The following is a 21,160-nucleotide window of genomic DNA, read 5'->3' as shown; positions in this document are numbered from 1 at the left end:
CCCCCCCCCTTCCTTTCCCCCCCCCCCTTCCTTTTCCCCCCCCCCTTCCTTTTCCCCCCCCCCCTTCCTTTTCCCCCCCCCCCTTCCTTTTCCCCCCCCCCCTTCCTTTCCCCCCCCCCCTTCCTTTCCCCCCCCCCTTCCTTTCCCCCCCCCCTTCCTTTTCCCCCCCCCCCTTCCTTTTCCCCCCCCCCCTTCCTTTTCCCCCCCCCCCTTCCTTTTCCCCCCCCCCCTTCCTTTCCCCCCCCCCCCTTCCTTTCCCCCCCCCCCCTTCCTTTCCCCCCCCCCCTTCCTTTCCCCCCCCCCCCTTCCTTCCCCCCCCCCCTTCCTTCCCCCCCCCCCCTTCCTTCCCCCCCCCCCCTTCCTTTCCCCCCCCCCCTTCCTTCCCCCCCCCCCTTCCTTCCCCCCCCCCCTTCCTTCCCCCCCCCCCCTTCCTTCCCCCCCCCCCCTTCCTTCCCCCCCCCCCTTCCTTTCCCCCCCCCCTTCCTTCCCCCCCCCCCCTTCCTTCCCCCCCCCCCCTTCCTTTCCCCCCCCCCCCTTCCTTTCCCCCCCCCCCTTCCTTTCCCCCCCCCCTTCCTTTCCCCCCCCCCCTTCCTTCCCCCCCCCTTCCTTCCCCCCCCCCCCTTCCTTTCCCCCCCCCCTTCCTTTCCCCCCCCCCTTCCTTTCCCCCCCCCCCTTTCCCCCCCCCTTCCCCTTCCCCCCCGCCCGCCTTCCCCTTCCCCTTCCCCCCCGCCCGCCTTCCCCTTCCCCTTCCCCCCCGCCCGCCTTCCCCTTCCCCTTCCCCCCCCCCGCCTTCCCCTTCCCTTTCCCCCCCCCCCCGCCTTCCCCTTCCCCTTCCCCCCCGCCCGCCTTCCCCTTCCCCTTCCCCCCCGCCTTCCCCTTCCCTTTCCCCCCCCCCGCCTTCCCCTTCCCCTTCCCCCCGCCTTCCCCTTCCCCCCGCCTTCCCCTTCCCCTTCCCCTTCCCCCCGCCTTCCCCTTCCCCTTCCCCTTCCCCCCGCCTTCCCCTTCCCCTTCCCCCCGCCTGCCTTCCCCTTCCCCCTCCTCTTCCTTCTTTTTAGCTGAAGTTTCCTTTGTAGTTTTAAGTGGTCTGTGTTTTAGTTTTGGAGATAGATTATAGACAATGTATAGAATTGCAGGAAATCTTTTGCATCTTGTCACTTTCTCCCTCTCTCTGTTATTTCCCATTGAGCTCTGTTTTGCAACTCTTTTCTAGAAGGCAGCTTCATCTATCAAGGAGCTATTTCTATTCGATCAAGCTTCATTGAGAAAAATAGATTAAAGTTAATCTTTTGAAGGAGGAGAAAAGGGCAAAACAGTGCTATTGAACTGGAGGGATATCTCATAAGAAAAATGACAAGAGGAATCAAAGGATATTTGGATGAAAGAAAGCATCAGCTCTTCCTATTTTATTATTGAGTTTGGGATATCACATGGGCAGCATACTGAAGTAATGTATGCTGGTTTTTGTGTGAGTTTTGTAGGTACTTGGATCTTTCTAAAACACTGCTGTAAACAACGTATCTTTGTGTTTTCTGTCATTCTTTTATATTAGATAAAATTGGCTAATATGTTCGTGTGCTCTTTGCATCAATTCCAGCTGTTTAACTTTTTCCTTGTCTGCCATCTGCTGGATGTTAGAAGTTTAGCAGGAGGGTGATACACGTCTGAAGAGGTCAGGAAACATTCAGAGTTTCAGCTGAAAAATACTTTTTTTCTGGCATGAAGTAAGAAATCTATTTGTGTGCAGACAGGTGACACTTGAGATAACTGAAAAGGCTGGAAAATGTTTGTCTCTTTGTTTTGATTTGTAAGTTAAATACTCATGAACTGTTCTGTTTGGAATTACTTCAGTTCCATTGAAGTCAGAGAGAAATAAGAGATTTGCTTTAGAAAAACGGCATATTATGGCTGATAGATGGAAATACATTTGCCAAGATATGCTGTAAGAAGTATGTAGAAAATAAACTGAGATACAGAGGGGAAAGAGATGTAGCTCTTAATAGCATAATTCTGAATAAAAATGGCAGGGCAATTGCAAGACAGTAATATTGGCCTAGGGTAAATCTACAAGATACAGATATGTAGTGTTTATATAACTTTTTGTTTCTTTAATGATTTTAATAATAAGAGTACAGTTCTCTATGTGTGTGTTTGGAAGATTATTGCTTGTACTAGGAATTTTAGAGAAGAAATTACCATCAGAATTCAAAACTAATTATACAATAAATCAGATTTGGTGAGATCATGGGCTTTTGTCTTGTGGGCTGCTGCTTCAGTTGAGAATTGAATGGATGCGATTCATGCACTGAAATCTGTGTTTTTGGGGTTATTTTTGTTTCAAGATGCTTTCCTTCCTTCCCATCCCCAAAGATTTGTCTTGGACTTTCTTTATTATCTTGACGTTTGTGGGTTCTTCTTTCAATAACTTCAGGGTATTGTTGGAGTCTCGCCGTAAATCAAAGAAAATTACAGCAAGAGGAATCTTTGCAGGTGCCAGGGTGGTACGTGGAGTTGACTGGCAATGGGAAGATCAAGATGGTGGCAATGGGCGTAGAGGAAAGGTAAAACTAAAAACTGGTTTAAATAAGAAGATGCCTTGTGCCTGCTCATGTAACGGCCTCAGTGGCTTTTCTAATTGTAGAGTAAAAATATAATCACAGGAGTTACTATTTTAATTTGCCGGACATTTTTTAATCTTAGTCTGTAATGCTCAAGCATGTAGAAAAAGAAGGGGATGGACACTATGACAAGTTCTTAAAAATTTAAATCTACATTTTTATAATACCAACAGAAAATTTTTAAAACTACTAATTTTCTGTCTTGATTGTTGTGTATAAGACTGGCTTGTAACAACATTAAGATCTTGGGCATATTCAACTTTACTAGAGAGCTGGTATAAAAACAGAGCTCTCAAGAGCCTTTCTGGTCATCATTGCATTCTGTGGTCTTACTGTGCGTCAGCACATTCGTGTATCTCTTGCTCTTGGTTTTCAGTGCTTATGCCCTGGATTTTTTTTTCTTATAATAATTATAGGCACTTTTCCAGTTTAAAATTAAAACTTTTGCAATCGGATATGGATATTGATATTATTGGCTTAGGATGTTATGTAAGTGGTTTTGATATAGTGGGATAATAAAAATATTTGGATTTATTGAAAATTGCATGGAATTCTATGTTGCTAATCATAACCTTTGCAAATTTTCTGGTTACAACTTACATTTACCTTGAGAACTAATGAAGGTTTGTTTTAAGTATGAACATAGAGTGTGAAATATGCTATGACTTCTGTCACCAAATACCGGATGTTCTAGAAGGAAGAACTGGATACCTGTGTATCTTGGTAAACTGGTGGTTTTTGTGGCATTTATTTTTAGTAGATTTAAGCAGCATTTAAAGAAAGTGAAAAATTCCTGAATATTTAGCCTATTTTATGTCCTAGACATTTATGGAAGCTTTAGTACTTTTGGGTATTTAATTTTGGATTTTTTTGAGAGGAGATAATAAATTTAAATCTCTCAAAGCAAGGGATATTCAGATGCAACTTGTCTCATCTTGATTATTTGCCTCTTGCTGTGAATTTGGCAAGGTATTTTGAAATCTCCGAAATTTTGCAAAATAAGAGTCTTATACTGCGTTGTCTGCTTTCTGTACTAAACCTGAATTAGTGCGACTACTTGCAAGCGGAAAATACATGTAAATGCGCGTAAAAGTTTTTAATGAGAAAAAGCAGATGGTAGCTAGCAGAAGCAGCTTTTAAGTAAGTGTAAATAAGATAAAGACAAATTTTAGAAACTGATTTTTTTGAATAATGGAAATGTTTTCAGAATTTGGTGTGTGGCCTCATGATTTCAGGAATGACAGGGAAAGTCCTTTTCACTGTCATTTTGTGGTGTTAAACACTCTGGAAATAAAACTTTGTCTCCTAACATAGTGTAGCATCACCAGGCTTACGCCGGTTGAATCAGGCAAGTTGTAGCAGTTAAAATAGTTTTCATCTTGTTTTTCTTAGTTAAATGCTACTTCTGGTGACAACATGTCAAAGAGTCATAAAATTAATTTACGCAGTTCAGATTTTCTTCTCTACTTATGTAGTTAGATTACCTGCCAAATATACAAAAGAAAAATGGGCCTACAAAGTATATGTTCACGCTGTCATCTTATGGAAATGCTTGCATCAATCAGAAAACAACTTCAGAATGGATTTTACCACATTCAGTAAAACTGCTGTATTCTGTGTTTTTCTGAAGGAGGATGAGTAAACTTTTAAGTTCAAATTGTTTTTCTAAGTCTTTGTTCTAGAAACAATTTTTGTGTTTTTAAAACTGAATAGGTAACTGAAATCCAAGATTGGAGTGCGTCAAGTCCACATAGCGCAGCATATGTTCTTTGGGACAATGGTGCTAAAAACCTTTACAGAGTTGGCTTTGAGGGCATGGTAAGTATAAAAGGACACAAAGGGTAAAATGCATGATGGGGGAAGGGTAGTAAGAGTAACTTGTGCTTTATTATCCTGCCTTTGTAATATCCTTTGTCAGTTCCATACTGTTAGTCAGGTCATTGTGAATACAGCTGGGTGGATCATGCATATGTATTAGGAAGACAGTCTGATCTGGGAATTTATGAAACATGTGAATAATTTAAGGGCTAGTTTCTGCCAAAGTATAGTAAATATTTAAATTGTATACATGATTATCTTCCTGTGCTACTATTGTGCTTAAATCAAAATTCAGAAAAGAAGCAGCTTAGTCATGAACTTTTAAAAGACCTTATTTCTTTAACTCCTGAAGTATTCACTTCACTTCAAATTTTGGTGTGATTACTGCAAGAATTGTAGGTGTTAAATTACTGGCAACACTCAGAATCCTCTTGAAAGCAATTTTTTGTCAACGGAGAAGTGTTGAATTAGGTTACAACCTTAGTTAGCTTTAGCACTAAATATTTTCTTTTTCACTTCCTAGCTTTTACAGCTATTTCTACAGCTTAGGAGAGAAAATGGGTCAGAGCCTAGCCTAAGTGCCTTCTGTCACTGGGTTTTCTTATCCCAATGGGGGTCAAGGAAAGGTTACTTTGATTATCAGCTGCTTGTAACATCTTAATTAGCATTTTCTTTGCATGATTTTTGTTTGATACTGCAGAGGAAAACCATGTTAACTTAACATTGAAGTGTCATCTTGTCAGATGTGTGTCGGTAATGAAATGTTAAACAATGGCTAGTTTGCTTGTTTGGGAAGTATTTTGCCTTATACCCTCACTTGAAATAAAGTTTATTTCTATAATAAAAAATAAATACTACTTTTGCAGTAAATACGTGTTTCAGTGTGAAGTTTAAAAAGAGTAAACATCTTTAGTCCAGGTCAGCTTTTCTGATGCGTGAAGATGCTAAGGATAAAATATGTCAGTATTGAATTATATCCTTCATGGTCCACACCAGTTCTAAAGAAAATTCCTTATATATTGGCAAAAGGTAAAGTTATCTGTTGTAGTAGGTAGTACAATTTTGTTAAACCAGTGTTTAATACCTTCCCCTTTATATTTCATTGTCATGCTTGGAAAAGGATCGTAATTACACAATCTAGATAGACTGAAATACAGATCAACTGATTTTTTTGTTGTTGTTGCGATTTCAGTTACTATGTTATAATTTGTGCTCTACATAGTAGGAATGCTGTGGAATCATTAAAGGTTCCTTCTGTCCTCAGAAAAAATACGTTTAAGATAAGTTATATCTGTTCTGAATAGTTATTTCCATAACAATAGAAAAATATATATGGTTTGTAAATCAACTGTATTCTGTTGCCATGCTGTTGCCACATAAGGAAGCATTAAATATTTTTAGAATACTTGATTAAGTCCTGCTACTGTAAATTTGAAAGGATAAGGATGACCCTTCCCACAAGATTTGCAGAAATATAAAAATTCAGTCAGTCATTTAATTGACAACAAAAAAGTGTTAAAATATTTGTGGAACTACATATATATACATGTTGTATATAGGATAATACATAAAAAGTGTATGTACATGCATATGTTTTAAAAGGGCTTTGTATGTAGTGCTTACCTGTTTGTAATCCATTCTTACAATAATTTTGTCTTTGTCAAATACTTTTATCAAATTCAATTTTCACTTCGGGCAGAATGGAATCTTGGATATCTGTGACAAATAGCCATTTGAATGTAAAGTTAAATTTTTATAACTGATTCATTGCTTGCTAAGTGTACAATTCATTATGATTATTTACTCCTATTTATATGCTATTATGTAAAGCTGGTTAGTAGACTGTCAGAAAGTTCATATAAAGTTGGGGCAAACTTGTTCTGGAACTTAGAAATTGGATAAGAATGTACAGAGAAAGTGGAATCAACAATACTCAGTGTGTGCCTGTGTAAATACAGCTGGGAAAGAGACCCCTACTTGCAAATGAGTAACACTTGACTCGAGGCAAATAGAGCTGATTAAAGAAACACAGCTCATTATTGTAAGTCAGGGTTGCTTGTTTGATAGCTGACAGGCTGCATCTGCTCCTCAAAATTAATCTATCTGGCCTGTCAGCTTTTTCTTGGGGGAGACGAGGGCTGGCTGGTGGGGCAGCAGGTGCTGGCTGAAAAATTGCCTTTATTTGTGGCCTGATACTTGCAGGTTTTTTTGAGTTTGTTGTTGTGTTTACTTACGAAGGAGTAGAGAGAGGTGCATCTTGTTTTTCTTTGTGAATCCTGGCCTTTAAATCTTGGAGTCTCTGCTAACACAGACCACAAATTCCCAAATTGAAATCTGTTTTTATGATACTGTTAGGTTGAGTAACATGTTTGATACACCCGTAGTAGGGATAAAGTGCTGTTGGCTAACGTGATTATTGACACTGCTTGCATTTCGTATCTGTGTATTCAGATCCTAGAGCCAGATCAAGCTGTTAACCACATTACCTGCTTTAGAAATGTGTGAACATAGCCTTTTGTGATAAAAAGTTACACTTTGTGGAGTTAGAGAGTTAATTGGGATTTAGCTTTTTGGACTTGTTTCTAGTTCTTATTACTTCATATCACACAGCCAAGGATGTAAAGCTGGTAAATTCCTTTGGTTTTCGATAAGCAGCATATTCTACTACTTACTAATGGAAGGATTTTGTTGGAAAAACTTAAAAAAGTAGTTCCATCAGCAGGAATGCCCCAAATCAGTTTCATTATTTGGGAATCCATATTGTGCTAACAATTTTTTTTTTTTTTTTTTTTTTTTTTTGTGTGTGTGTGTGGTTTTTTTTTTTTCCCCCTGTGATTACCTTCCTCTTCTTGTTATTCTTTATGGAGGATCTTCTGTTTATCTTTACAGTTACTTCTTTCAGAGGCTACAGTTATCCATAATTTTCACAGTAATCTGTAAGACATCCGTGTTTGTGTACTTTTTTCCGTGAATTCTGAATAGTTGAGCGCGTAAGGAAAATTGAGAAGATTCCTGCCCTTGTGTTTTTGATGTTACTTTGAACTTTCTTATACTGACGACAGCGTGTCTGTTTATTGACATTTATATGGGTTACTCTTAAAGATAATCCTTGAAATTACTCTAGAGGATTTTAAGAATGAGTTGATAATGTGGGGGTTTTTTTGTTTGCTTTGTTTTTTGGTTTTGTTTGTTTGTTTTTTTAAGTTAGAGTAAATGTCTTGGCATACTAGGCATTGCAGGTGTATGTTATATATAGAAAAATGCTTTCTAGTGTGGTAGCAACTGTCAGATCTCCAGTTCTCTAGTCCTTTATCTTGTCCCAGGTATGTTCAAAATGATGAGTTTAGAAAGGAGCAACAAGAATTTTAATTATTTTGTTAGTTCAATGTCCCTCTGTTCTAGGTGCTGGTGAAAACTGATGTAAAACACAGAAACATGAATTTTGGCCACTTTACACATGCAGCAGATGTTTTTTATTATGTTACTGACACTGTAGCGAAAGTTAGGTGGTTATTTGTTTGGAATCCAGAGAGGAAGGAGATATTTCTGTATACCTTGTGCATTTATTTGCATTTTTCAGTGACTTTCTTTCACTACTTGTTTACATAGTCTTGTTTCTCTACATTTGTCCTGTAGTCTCAACCAAGCCAAGTTTCTAATGTCTCCCTAATTGAATTGCTTGGAAACATGTTTCTGTTAAGCAGAAATGTACTTACTGATCCTGTCCCAGTTTTGTTATTTACAGTATCAACCCACAAGAAAGACTTAACTTCCCATGCATAACTTTTTTTTTTTTTTTTTAATATAAGTGCCTGTAATCAATAGACAGTGCATTTTTAAGCAGTTCACTCAGGATTTGCCTGAAATCTGATTTCTTCTATAAGAAGCTGTTGCTATTGTTTTTGTACCTTGCACCTTTGTTATTTCCATCATTTTCTCTATTATCTTCTGCTTTCTCTTTTTATTGCTTTCGCTTTTCTCAGCTTCTTGAAACTGAAAATTGAGTTCATTAAATTTGAAATACAGCATTTTTTGTAAACCTTTAGCTAAAACATAGGGATTTATCCAGTCCCTTGTTGTCTTAATCAGGTGACAAAGCAGCAGTCACTGGGCTTTTTCCATTTGCCCTCTAAGGGCTTATTTCCTTGTCAAAAGCTGTTCTGAGTTTGAAGATTTCAAATGAGGGTGTATTCATTGTTACCCCAAAACACCTGCAGCTGTGGCACCATTCCTGCAGGTGTATCCGTAAGATCAGTATTAATTTCTCTCCTGATACTTAGTCTTGGTCTTAGATGCTATTTCAGTTCATCTGGATGAAACATTCTCCTTTTTCTTAGCAGCACACCTAGTTTCCTTATCAGGTCTGTAGAGTCCTCTGCCTGGTTTTGATGGATGGCATCCCATATTGACTGGAATGACTCAATAGTTATTCCACTAAGCAGCTGCTCCTTCAGCATTGTTTTCCTCTTCAAGGTCAGAGTTGATGGCACTTTTACACCATCTGCCCACACTGCTGACAGTGCTGTAACGTACATTTTATTCATTCCTTGAAGTTTTTATCATTACGAAATTGCTGCTGTTTTTTCAATGGATGCTATGTCAAAGTAAACTGTTATATTTTCTGTGTTTCCATTTGGCTGAGCAGATCATGATCTTTATGTAATCCAGTCACATACAGCTGCAATGCAAAGAGTTTTTTCAGCAAGTCAGAAGGTAGATGCTAGAAGGCCAAAGTTTTCCACTGTAGGCAAAAAAATATTATTACTCACTGCTAATGTTCATCAGCTGTTACTATGGATCTGAAAGTCCTGCTGTGCAATGTTTTGTGCTGGTCCTTGAGTTTTTGTTATAATGATTTCCTGCTGAAGTGGACCTTCCATCTCTTCGCTAAACATACACAAATGCCACAAAACCTATAGCTTATTTTTCTGTTTCTTGGAATAACCCTCTCTAAGGTTAATTGAATGATTTCTCCATCAAGTTAAAGTGGAATAGCTTATGTTTTGTTTTCATCGTTTCACATTTGTCTCCACCATGTATTTACAACCATCATCACTTCTTTTTCTGTGCACTGTGTCACCATGAGTCTAAAACTTGCATTTTAACATCCATGGTGTTTTGGTACATTCCTTTTTGCACTAATTAGTCTCATCTCCAAACAATCTACTATTTCAATCCACTTGCAAGATGCCAGGAGACTTACCAAACTTAGGAAAATCTTGGTGGTGTTCTCCAAAGCGCAACGTGGTGCGCTGGCATTTGGTGTGGCGGGGCTTTGGGTGTCTTTGTGCTCTGTCCTCACTAGGGGGGCGTCTTCCCACACAATCCCCAGGGCAGGATGACCAGAAGCTTAACATGGCCCCTGATTTTTATTTATTTATTTATTTATTTATTTTTACTTAATAAGTTTTCTTCTGCCCAAGTAGTTTTTCTGAGAAATACAGTAGCTGGATGCTGGAAGTAGGATTATAGTTGCTTACCCAGCTTTCATGGTACTGAAATACAACTAAGTACAGTTTCCTATCGTAAAACTCCAGGATCTTTTTTGAGTTTGGTTATGTTTTTTAATACATTCGTAGGCCTTTATCATGTCGGTGTCACTTTTGTTAGTAGTGCTGTTTGCAAAGTTGCTGAAGGAACTCTGCTGTATATACAAGTTAGTTTCTTACTGCCTTAATCTCTGTCAAGTACCTTATCTTTCTGTGTGTTTTAAGTCCTCAATATTTTGTTGAAGGCTTATGTAAATCAACATGTTACCTTGCTTTTCTGTGATACTTAGGTCAGACTCTTGTTTTCCTCCTTAGTGATCTAATATTGACTTCACCATGTAAGTGAAAGGAAGACATGTGAAGCTGAGGTTCAAGATCAAGCTACCATTTAGTTTTACAACCAAGTATATCATTATACTCCAGAAATAAACTATGTGTAGGGCACAATACAGGCAGGATAACAAAAGAGAGCAGATTTGTGGATTTCTGGCTATTTTTTTTTTCCTGTAAAATTTAAGGTGTCTTAACCTGCTTCCCAGTAATTTCTGCTGAAAGGTAGTAATTAGCCTTGTACAGAATATTTTATTTCTTCTGCTAGCTGTTAGCCATCAGTCATCTCTGTACATTCATACTTGCTGTAACGTAAGTGATCTTTCACTCAGATTTTGCCTGGCTGGGAGGGGAACTGTTTAGGACCCTCCCACGCTCTATTCTTCATGCTCTGAAGAATGTGAAAACAGCTCTTGCATGTATACCGCCTTCTTCACTCCTGTGCAGACAGCTGCTTGTTGCATGACATGAAGAGTTTGTATTCAGTGGGTGAGACCCAGTGCTCCTGGGCACATTAAATCTCTGTTGGTGTGGGGGAATGAATGAGCTTTCCATCTGGGGTGGTCAGCACAGCCCCTTTGTCCTCGGCTGAGTTAAACCCAGCACCTGCCCTTGGGTGGCAGGATTTTGTCGCAGTCCTGCTGCTGCTGGGCTGAACAAACCCTCTGTCTCTGGTTTCTCATAGCCTTTGAAGAGTGGCTAAATCTCATTAATTTCGTCTGGCTGTTTTCATCACTTTTTCAGAAAGTGGAGGTACATTCTTCATAGATCAGGACATACAGTGAATTTTGTATTGTTTCTGGCTGCTTAGCAGTTACTGGTCACTGAGGGTAGCATTGTGTTTGTCAATGCCTTGATGATTTGGAAGACTTGAGAGTTTTCATTTTAATCTTTTTGCAGGTGCACAATCGGTCAATGTCTTGGGCGTGGGAAAAATATTTGTTAAAGTATTTGTTTAGTTATGGTTGATTATATCATAACCCCTACCCATCTTCTGTTTCCTCCCCCATCCCATAGAATATTCTGACACATTTTGTAAACAGTTTCGTATCTCCTTCCCAACTCATCATGTGCACAAAATGCCCTTTGTTTAGTTGGAATTGTTCTATAAGGAGCAATGGCAGATGGTAGCCATTTGGCTTTAAGGGCTACACAAGGAAAAAACTAGAGGAAAGGAGAACTATAGGAACTCTGCTGACTTTATGAAAAGGAGTTGGTTACAAAACAGTGTCTTTATGAAGGATGAGCTTTAAAAAGATCACATTTTTTAAAAAGTAGTATCCTTGTGTTCTGTATACTCTTAATTGGAAATTCTTCATTTTGTAGAGTTTGCGTGCTAGGTTTTCTTCACCAAGTTAAACATGTATCTGTCAAAAAGGGTTGGGAAGAAGGGGCAACACTGGCAAGCATTTAATGGTTGGTATAGAAAAGGCTGTGGCTTCAAGCACTGTGTGCAGATTTTTTCTTTGCGTGTGTTCACACACTTTTGAAAGGAAAAGGTAACTTTATAGAACAATGCAAGGTAGCTTTGTGTTATTTTAATACATTCCTTTGAGTTAAAAATGTGTTATCCTTTATAGCCTTTTATATTGGTAAAGGTTATTAAAATCTTAAGCATGTCAAGGCTGATAGATTGGAAAGTATTTGAGATTATATGCATCAGTAAGGAATTCATGGGGCATGTTTTCGTACACATAATTTTCAACCTTTCTTAGTTGAGTGTATTTCAGTTCTAGTTTCACTGGCTTGTGTTAACCTGGAGACTCAGTGAGGACTAAAGCTGTCTCAATCTCTCTCCATAGTCTGACCTGAAATGTGTGCAAGATGCAAAAGGAGGCTCGTTCTACAGGGACCATTGTCCTGTGTTAGGTGAGTTGAAGGCAAAGTAAATTTATCTTGATGTATGTTACTTAGTCTGTATTTCTCTTTCCTTTTCATGTTATCTAAAAGGACTGTCTGTATTACTGAAATGTAAATGGCAACATTTCCATCCGTGAAGAATAAATTGTAATGCTTTTCTAAATGTATTTGGTGTCAGTGTGCCAAGTGGATGGCAAGGAAGCTGTTAAGCATTGACTTAGTAATAAATTGGGTCACATCTTGTGAACTGCTTTTCTAAAGAGCTAAACATAGCTGTACATTCTTATAAGACTGTCTTATTCAGACATGTTCAGTGAAGTAGCATGTACATGGCCATAAACAGGAGTCATTTGAACTTACCACCTGTTATTTGATGCTAATACTAGTGTATGTTGTGAAATCTTGCTTGAGGTTTTCCATATCAGCTGTTGCACTGACTTATTCCTCTAGTGTCTTGACTGGGCCATAGACACGTGCAGAGTGTATTATAAAAAATAATTGCTGAGTATTTTTGGCTTTGAAATACGGATAAGTTTGGATAAATTTTATAGATTATTGAACACAAATTTCCTAATTATTAGTGTGTATTTCCTTGGCAAAACAGAGAATGCTTTGTTTACTAGTCTTAATCTGATTCCTTACACAAGTACTTCAAGTATGACCTACAAGCACAATTTCTTTGGTGACAGCATTGGTGAAAAGGTGAAAACAGTAAAGGTCTGGGTTTAGGTTTGTTGATATTTTTGTGTGTGTGTGGTTTTTTGGTTTGTTTGGTTTTTTTTAGACAAAAGTTGTCCAAGATGCCCCTTAAATATTTACCGTCAAGTAGATGAATTGGTTGACAGTACAAAGCCAAGGCATTCGGACCTTTGTGTCTTGCTTCTCTACTTACATTAATTTTGTCATTTTAGTCTGATGTGAGTAAAAATAGAAAAGTAGTAATAGGTTCTTACAGGTTCTTTATTTCACAGATGAACTTGGGTTCTTATGTCCTTTATTCCTTTTGGTTCTTGCTTTAAAATACAGGTTTTAGGATACTGTATTTGAATACATGAATATTAATCACTAAAGATAGTAGGAGACTATTCATTGTTAAATTCATCCCCTTCCACTATATTAAGTTGCTTTTAATGGATGAGGATGAACTCAGTTCACCATTCTTGTGACATTATCCTCCATCTTCTCAGTCTTACTCTTTGTTAGAACATCTGTCCCTTTCATTTGTCTTCTGAATGCAGTTCACAGATAGCTTCATGCTGGGAATTTAAATGTGTGCTTGCATTAAAAACTACAAAGTTCTTTTTGAAGCTTTGCAGTATTTGAAGTAGAGAGCAAATAACATTCCAGAAAGGGGTGTAATTAATACGAATTTGTGTGTAGTTGGGTTAAAACACCAGGACTGATTTTGTTCAATACCACGTCGGTGACCTTGATGAAGAATTTGGTGAATGGAGTTACAGCAGAAATGCAGTTTTGCACTCTGGTTGGAATAAGCCTATGTACCAGAATTTCCCAGACTGGGAATTGTGAATGCCCGAGTGAGGACCCTTCCTGAGGAAGACCTGGGTGCTGCAGTGAACACCAAATTGGATGAGACATCATTGTGACATTGTTGCAAATAAGGCAAATATCATAATGGGCTATATTAGGAGGACAGTGGGCAACAGAATAGGAGAAGTTATTATCCCACTCTTCTCAGTGGTTACGAAGTCATGTCTAGAATACTGTGTCCTGTTTGTGCCACTGTCTGCCCATGTCCTCTTCACCCCCTCCCACCCCCATTTTGAGAAACTGTAGAGGGTCTGATGGTGACCTGCCAAAGTGTTTAAGAGACATGAAGGATATGGTTTCCAAGGAGGAGGAACTGGGCTTGTTTAGTCTGGCAAGAAGGAGCTTATGAGGTGATCTGCTAGCTACCTACAGCCACTTGAGGGGTGCTGGAAGATGATTACACTAAAATTTCAATACTGACAAATGGTGTAACAGAAAATGGTGGTGACCTTAAAGTGTGACTCAAAAGGTTCTGGTCCGATACTGAATAAAGTTTCTGTTACACCTACAGCTCCATTTTGTAGCACTGGAAAAAGTTACTTGGAGGGGTTGTGGAACCTCAGTCTTTGGGGGCTTTCAGGACTCAGACAAACCCACAGCTGACCTCAGTTGGTTGTTAGTTCGGCTTTATGTGGGATAGAACATCCTGACTTGTATCAGAACTAGTGTGGCCAGCAGGACTAGAAAAGTGATCGTCCCCCGTACTTGGCGCTGGTGAGACCACACCTCGAACCCTGTGTTTAGTTTTGGACCCCTCACTACAGGAAAGGCATTGAGGTGCTGGAGAGAGTGCAGAGAAGGGCAATGAAGCTGGTGAGGGGCCTGGAGCACAAGTCTGATGAGGAGCAGCTGAGGGAACTGGGACTGTTCAGCCTGGAGAAAAGGATGCTGAGGAGAGACCTTATCGCTGTCTACAGCTACCTGAAAGGAGGTTGTAGCATGGAGGGTGTTGGTCTCTTCTCCTGAGTAGCAAGTGATAGGATGAGAGGAAATGAACTCAAGTTGTTCCAGAGGAGGTTTGGATTGGGTATTAGGAAAAATTTCTTCATGGAAAGGATTGTCAAGCACTGGAACAGGCTGCCCAGGGAAGTGCTTGAGTCACAATCCCTGGAGGTGTTTAAAAGACCTGTAGATGGGATGTGGTTTAGTGGTGGACTTGGCAGTGCTAGGTTAACAGTTGGACTTTGATTTTAAAGGTCTTTTCCAACTTAAGCAATTCTGTGTTTCTATGACTCTGTATCAGACCAGATGACCTCCAGAGATCTTTTCTGCCAACTGGTGCTTCTATAATTCTTTGCTGGTTTGTTTTTCTTCCTTTCTTAGACCTCCCTGTCTCATCAGGGCTGTCTCTGGGATGTTTGCTGTCTGTAAGTTCTTTGTCTAACAAGTTCCCTATCAGTAGCTTTTCCAAATAATTTAACTTCTCCTATGCAGAAGTGGCAGTTTTCCATGTTATGTGTGATTTGTTGCACAGGTGAAGGATACAGATTAAAAATAAGACAGAGAGAACTCACTAGGTGGTCAGAGAAGTCAAAGTGCATTGAACATGAACATCCATTCATGAACATATTTCTTCTTCAATAATGTCGAAATCTTTTCTTGGCCATTCCATCTTCTGAAACCTTTTAGTGCTGCAGCTAGTATTGCCAACATCCAGTGTGGATTTCGGGCTCTGGAATCAGTCTCCCTCTAAAGAATGCTTTTGTGTCTGTTTATTGGGCTATTTTTGTACTTCCTTATTGTTGCAATGCAAGGACCCTTTCTCCATCATTGACTCTTGCTTGGAAGAGGACACCACTCCGTCATCCACCCTCTCCTTAGAGACAGTGATTTACTAAAGGAACTCTGCTCACCCTGCCCTTTGCCACTGCTGCTGCTGTTGCACTCAGTCTACGAGTTCTGCAGTTGTTGCTCTTCATGGTTCTACGAACAGCACCAGATCTGATCCTTTGGTTCTGGCTGTGAGCACATCCACAACTGTCTTCTCTCATCAGTTAACACACCTTGATATGTGTGTATCTACACTATTTCCCTCCAGCTTATGATTTTTTTTTTTTTTTTGCTATGAGTTGTCTTTTGAAAGCAGGCATTGTCCAAGGAGAAGGTTTTTTGTACAAAAAATGACAGGTTTTTGTTATTGTGTCGTGGTTGAGACGGACAAACGACATGGACCAAGTTCTTCCAGGATGAAAGTAGTAGATGCCATTTATTGCCACAAGTGCATTTTTATACAGTTTTACCAATTCATGTGTCTCTTCGCTATTGGTTACAAGTTACAGCAGTAACATCTCATTGGCTAATTTTGCTATCATCAGTGTTACTCTTCTACTCCCTTCTCTCTCACGGGTACATCCTTAATATCTCCGGATATTGCTTTACTCCCATCTTTCTCATGGGTAGGCCTTCATATCTTCAAGGCTAATTTCTGTTCCCATGCCCTCCGTCAGGGAATCCACGGACCCACCGTAGTCCCCCATATTGTTGTGTTTATTTTTGTAGTCATCTCCCCACTCACAAAGTTAAAAGACTTCTATCATTGCTCGTTTTGGACCCAATTCAAAACCGCTTCTGTGGGCATTCTGCTTATCTGTCAGCCTTTTTCTGGAGAGATAACATTCTGTATATAACTCTCTCAAAATTATCAAAGCTTTTATGTATTTCTAGATGTCTAACACTATATGAGAGCTGTTACCATCCCAGTTAGAGGCCATAGTGGAGGCTGTCATAAGTATTTAGAATTTACCAGTTTCATTGTTATATCCCTTGAAAACTCAACAAGAAACGCACCATTTCATAGACAAAGGTTCAGAGTTCCTTTTTACTTGTTTCACTCCCTTTTAGCTGTTTGCCCCTATAGATTAAAAGATATCGAGAGTTATGTCTCAGATACTAATTTCTGTTCATGAGATTACTTGGAAAATTAGCGTTATCACGTGAACATTTTTCTTCTTATTCTATTTCAGGTGAGCAAAACGGTAACAGAAACCCTGGTGGGCTGCAAATTGGTGACCTTGTAAACATTGACCTTGATTTGGAAATTGTACAGTCTTTGCAGCATGGCCATGGAGGATGGACTGATGGCATGTTTGAAACCTTAACAACAACTGGAACAGTTTGTGGAATCGATGAAGATCATGACATTGTAGTACAATATCCAAGCGGCAACAGGTTTGTTATGTAGCCTTCAACACTGATTCTCACAGACTCCCTTTGTCTTCAGCACTTGTAATCACTTGGTCCAGAAACTTTGTTCTCCTTTTGTGTCTGTTAAGATCTCCTTGAGAATTTTTGTATTCCTGCTACAATGTGTAATGAGGATTTACCTTTAAACATGCCTTAATGGGAAATGAAAGTTTGTTGCCTCTCTCACTTGGTGAAAATTTAAGTCCAAAATAAGGAATGATGTTCTGGAGTATCTTATTTCTGAAATGTAGTGTTTTAAGCAGTAATTTCTTTTTTAGTTACAAAGTATCCTGTGTTTTCAAGAGGAATAGTAATAGCAATGTACTGTGGGTTTTCAGGAAAATGGGTTAAGGGAACAGGTGACAAACGTTTTATGTTGGGATCCTCTCTAATACAGAGTGACCTTTGCATGATCTATATCTAGTGGTTTATTATTCAAAAGAATGTTAGCTTATGTAAATAGGGACTGAGAATGGGAAGTGCTGGTGAAGCTGTTGCCAGAACCACTTCCTGCAAGCTGTTTAGGTTTGAAGTTTGAGCTGCGTCCGTGCCGACAGGATTCACACCCCGCTCTACAGCTGGATCTGAGCTGACAGGTCCACTTGGCTTTTGTTGTCTTGCGAGCGCAAGTATTGGGCTTCTCTTTAAAAAGCAGCTGATGAGTGGAATAACATTTCACATCTATCTGAAGACCGACCTGTTCAGTTTGTCTAGAAAGGATTAACAGTGCATTATTAATTCAGGCTTTTCTTCAATATATTGTTTGTTAATATTGCAAAACAGTGCGGAACAAGGCTGTTTTCCCAGCTAACACAAGCTGAAAGAAAGCAAGTGGCTTTTCTTCAGACACTCATGACTACAAAGCCAGTTAGAGGAGCTTCTCTGTCCTGTTTTTTTTCCCTGATGTTGCCCTTCATAGAGATTATGTGATACTTCTCAACTAGATCAGACAACTGAATGAAAGTGAACCCCAGACCAACTGTAAGGAGAGATCACCATATTGCATGTTAGAATATAACTCAGCGTAAAAACAGCTAAATGCCTCTAAACCAGTAAAATTTATAGTACAAATTTGGATAGTTTGGTTAAAAGTTGATGTGTATCTGGGACATCCATTTAATTGAAGAGTACTTTTATAACTGAATGTTGTGGCTTTTGACCTGGGAGCAGGGGTCAAAATTCCTTATTCTTCCCATGTTGTTTCCTGACAGTCCAATCCTTTGTGAGACAGGTTGGATCTTCCCATTTACAACCAGAGTTGTCTCTTCTCCCTGGAAAAATAAACAAACTGTATAGCTACTTTCAGGACTATTATATTGCTGTCATCTTGCATCCCCTTAGGCAGAATATTACTTCATTGCTTTTACAAGTGTATATCGCTGAAGATTACCGTGGAAATATTAGAGTAATAAGCCACAGAGAGGTTTATGGACAAAAAAATGATTAACAAAAAATATGCCATGGTATCCAATTGGAGAAAGTTTGTAGACATACAGACAGGATCTTGTCTAACAAATAATTTTTAAACATATATTTGGCTTTGCATGTTTAAAACTACTTCAAATGGTTCATTGTCTAGGTGGACATTTAATCCAGCTGTTCTCACCAAGGCCAACGTTGTCCGAAGTGGAGATGCTGCTCAAGGTGCAGAAGGAGGCACCTCTCAGTTTCAAGTGGGTGACCTTGTTCAAGTATGTTATGACTTAGAGCGAATCAAGCTCCTTCAGAGAGGTCATGGAGAGTGGGCTGAAGCAATGCTTCCGGTAAGTAGTTGTTTGGGTTCACAGGATGGCAAAACTTGTATAATATTTCTAGTAATGATTGGTAATAATATGTGGAGTTTATGGGAATCGAAGGGATTTTCTTCTAAGTTAGTGAAAGTGTATTGCACTAAATGCAGTGTAATACTTGCTCAGATGTAATAACCTGCTTAGTCTGATGAGAATTAGCTGAAGGTATTAGTGACTGTAATATTAAACAACTGACTTAATAAAATTTGTGACTTATTATAAAATATTCAGGTTTGTAAATATTTTATTTTTAGTATTATTTTCATTTGGTGTTTTCTTTAATGCAGACGTTAGGTAAAGTTGGTCGAGTCCAGCAGATCTATTCAGACAGTGACTTAAAGGTAGAGGTTTGTGGGACATCTTGGACGTATAATCCAGCAGCTGTCTCAAAGGTGGCATCGGCAGGATCTGCTATAAGTAATGCATCTGGTGGTAAGTTTGAAGAATAACCAATAATGTATATGTGGCAAGTATACGTGTTAATTCAAAATTTCTAGGTACTAGTACATAGTTTGTATGCAAGGTTAATAATACCTAGGCTTGGGGTTTGGCTAACTGATGTTGCACCTTAAAGAAAGATGCAAGAAAAAGCTTGCAGTCAGTATGGAGGTGGTAGTGGTTGTTGTCTTGATGAGGTGCAAAAACTCCAAATCAAATTTTGGTTTTCTATTTGGCCACAGAGCAGGTATGTCTTTGGAGGTCTGCTCTAAGGACTTGAAAATTTAAATGATTGGAAGGGACATGGGATTTGAATAGGGACTAAGGCATGAAGAGAGTGTCCCTGGCTGCAACAACCAGACTCCTTGTTGAATAGGTGGTGTGGGACAGCAAGCGTAAGTGAGGGATCTGTTGCAAGAGGTTGCTCAGGATAATATTCTTTCCTCAAAATTTCTGTCTTAAAACTTACTCAGACAGCCTTTGATTAATTACAGTGGGAATTTTTTTTTGTCTATGTAATCCCATTTCAGTTCTGTTGAACTTGCTCTCTCGTTCATCTAATAACGAGGCAGAAAAGCTATCCAATGCATTTTATGTTCTGTTGGCTGTCTCACTGATCAGTTAAACTAGAATGTTTTTCTTTTTGTTCATAGCTAGTTGTTTTTCTTCATGTATTTGCTTTAATACCAGGAAACCTTTCTAGGTTGTTTTCTACACTTTCGTAGGGAGGCACAGATACAGTGAATTTTCTTCAACAAAGTCACAGTAGCCATTAAACTAGCTAGAAAAGTAATATGACTCAGTGTTTCAAATCCCAGAGGGCAGGATATACCCTCCATTAAACTAGAAGACTGACAAGCCTGTTATATCAATATGTAAATTCATGTTTTTGCCTCCTTCCCACCCTTCTATATTTTGTGCCAGACAGGCTATTTGTGGTTCAGTCAACCCTGTTTTGAAGTGCCTGATGTGACAGTCTCAGCTATCTAAAGGGTATTGGTGTGCAGCACTTACTCAAACTGAGTAATAACTTACAGCTGCCATTTTATGGTAGTTTGCTTGTTGCTATGCACATCTTCAGAAGTATGGCAAATTTAGCTGTTATTTTTCTGTTCTTGTATGATTAGAATGGTAATCTTAATTGTCCTTTGTTTTTAATAATCATAGAGAGATTGTCTCAGCTGTTGAAGAAATTATTTGAAACCCAAGAATCTGGAGATCTCAATGAAGAATTGGTTAAAGCTGCTGCCAATGGAGATGTTGCTAAAGTGGAAGACCTACTAAAGAGACCAGATGTAGACGTGAGTGTTCTGGTTCGAGAAGATGAGTTCTGGGGACCTGTAATTAACTCAAGGAAGTGAAGCTGTCCTGCATACACCTTGCCAGTCAATCGTGTGTCTGCATAGAAGTAGGACAGCTGGTTCCAGTGTCTCTTCTCCTGTTTGTTGTCCTATGAAATTTGTTGGGATACATATGAAAATAGTGCTTCACACCCTTTTTCACTGGACATATCTTGCCTTCTGTTGTCTTCCATAAATTAAAGTACCTTCCAGCCTCTGTCTGCCAGAGTTGGAGCAGAGGACCAAACGCTGACAATTAGTGAAGGGTCTTCAGCTTTTATTTCGGAGAGATAGAAGGAAGGAGACTAGATTTTTGAAGATTTTTTTTCTGTTGTGGGCTTAGGTTTAGTTTTGTTTTTTTAACTCATGAGGCCGATCATCTAATCTGTTCTGTCACATTCCTTTTACCAACTGGTCTAATCACCTAGTACTGAAAAGTCTAAAGAAAATGCTTAAGAATTATAGGATTTGGCTCAGGGAATGTGTTTTAAAATCACAATCAGATGTTTTTCTCACTACAGCGGTAGTAATTCTTGTAGATAAGAGACTAAAACTGTTCTGATGATTGATTTGTAGCTCAAGATTATACAAAACATGATATTTTGTTCAGACTGACTCCTGTTGTTTTCATAAATTAGAAAATGAAGTTAAACATGCCATAGAGCAGAGGACTGGTATCAATCTGAGACTTGTTCTTAAAATCTTGCATTTAAAATAACCCAAATATGAAGGTTTTTAATCGAACT

General features: G+C 39.2%; 1 protein-coding gene across 3 annotated transcripts in view; it reads left to right on the top strand.

Moving 5' to 3' along the window:
• Window positions 1-21,160, top strand: part of MIB1 (MIB E3 ubiquitin protein ligase 1) — a 79,761-nt gene that overhangs the window by 12,559 nt on the left and 46,042 nt on the right. For all 3 annotated transcript variants that reach the window (XM_065833098.2, XM_065833097.2, XM_065833095.2), the window contains exons 3-9: window positions 2,429-2,558; window positions 4,329-4,433; window positions 12,055-12,121; window positions 16,627-16,831; window positions 18,426-18,609; window positions 18,924-19,068; window positions 20,242-20,375. In XM_065833098.2, the coding sequence (XP_065689170.1) occupies window positions 2,429-2,558; window positions 4,329-4,433; window positions 12,055-12,121; window positions 16,627-16,831; window positions 18,426-18,609; window positions 18,924-19,068; window positions 20,242-20,375 (970 nt within the window). The remainder of the gene's footprint in view (window positions 1-2,428; window positions 2,559-4,328; window positions 4,434-12,054; window positions 12,122-16,626; window positions 16,832-18,425; window positions 18,610-18,923; window positions 19,069-20,241; window positions 20,376-21,160) is intronic.

The sequence above is a fragment of the Patagioenas fasciata genome, chromosome 2 (assembly GCF_037038585.1).
Source record: "Patagioenas fasciata isolate bPatFas1 chromosome 2, bPatFas1.hap1, whole genome shotgun sequence".
Classification (NCBI taxonomy): domain Eukaryota; kingdom Metazoa; phylum Chordata; class Aves; order Columbiformes; family Columbidae; genus Patagioenas; species Patagioenas fasciata.
The sequence above is the reverse complement of the archived record's forward strand: the minus strand, read 5'-3'. Positions and strand labels throughout refer to the sequence as shown.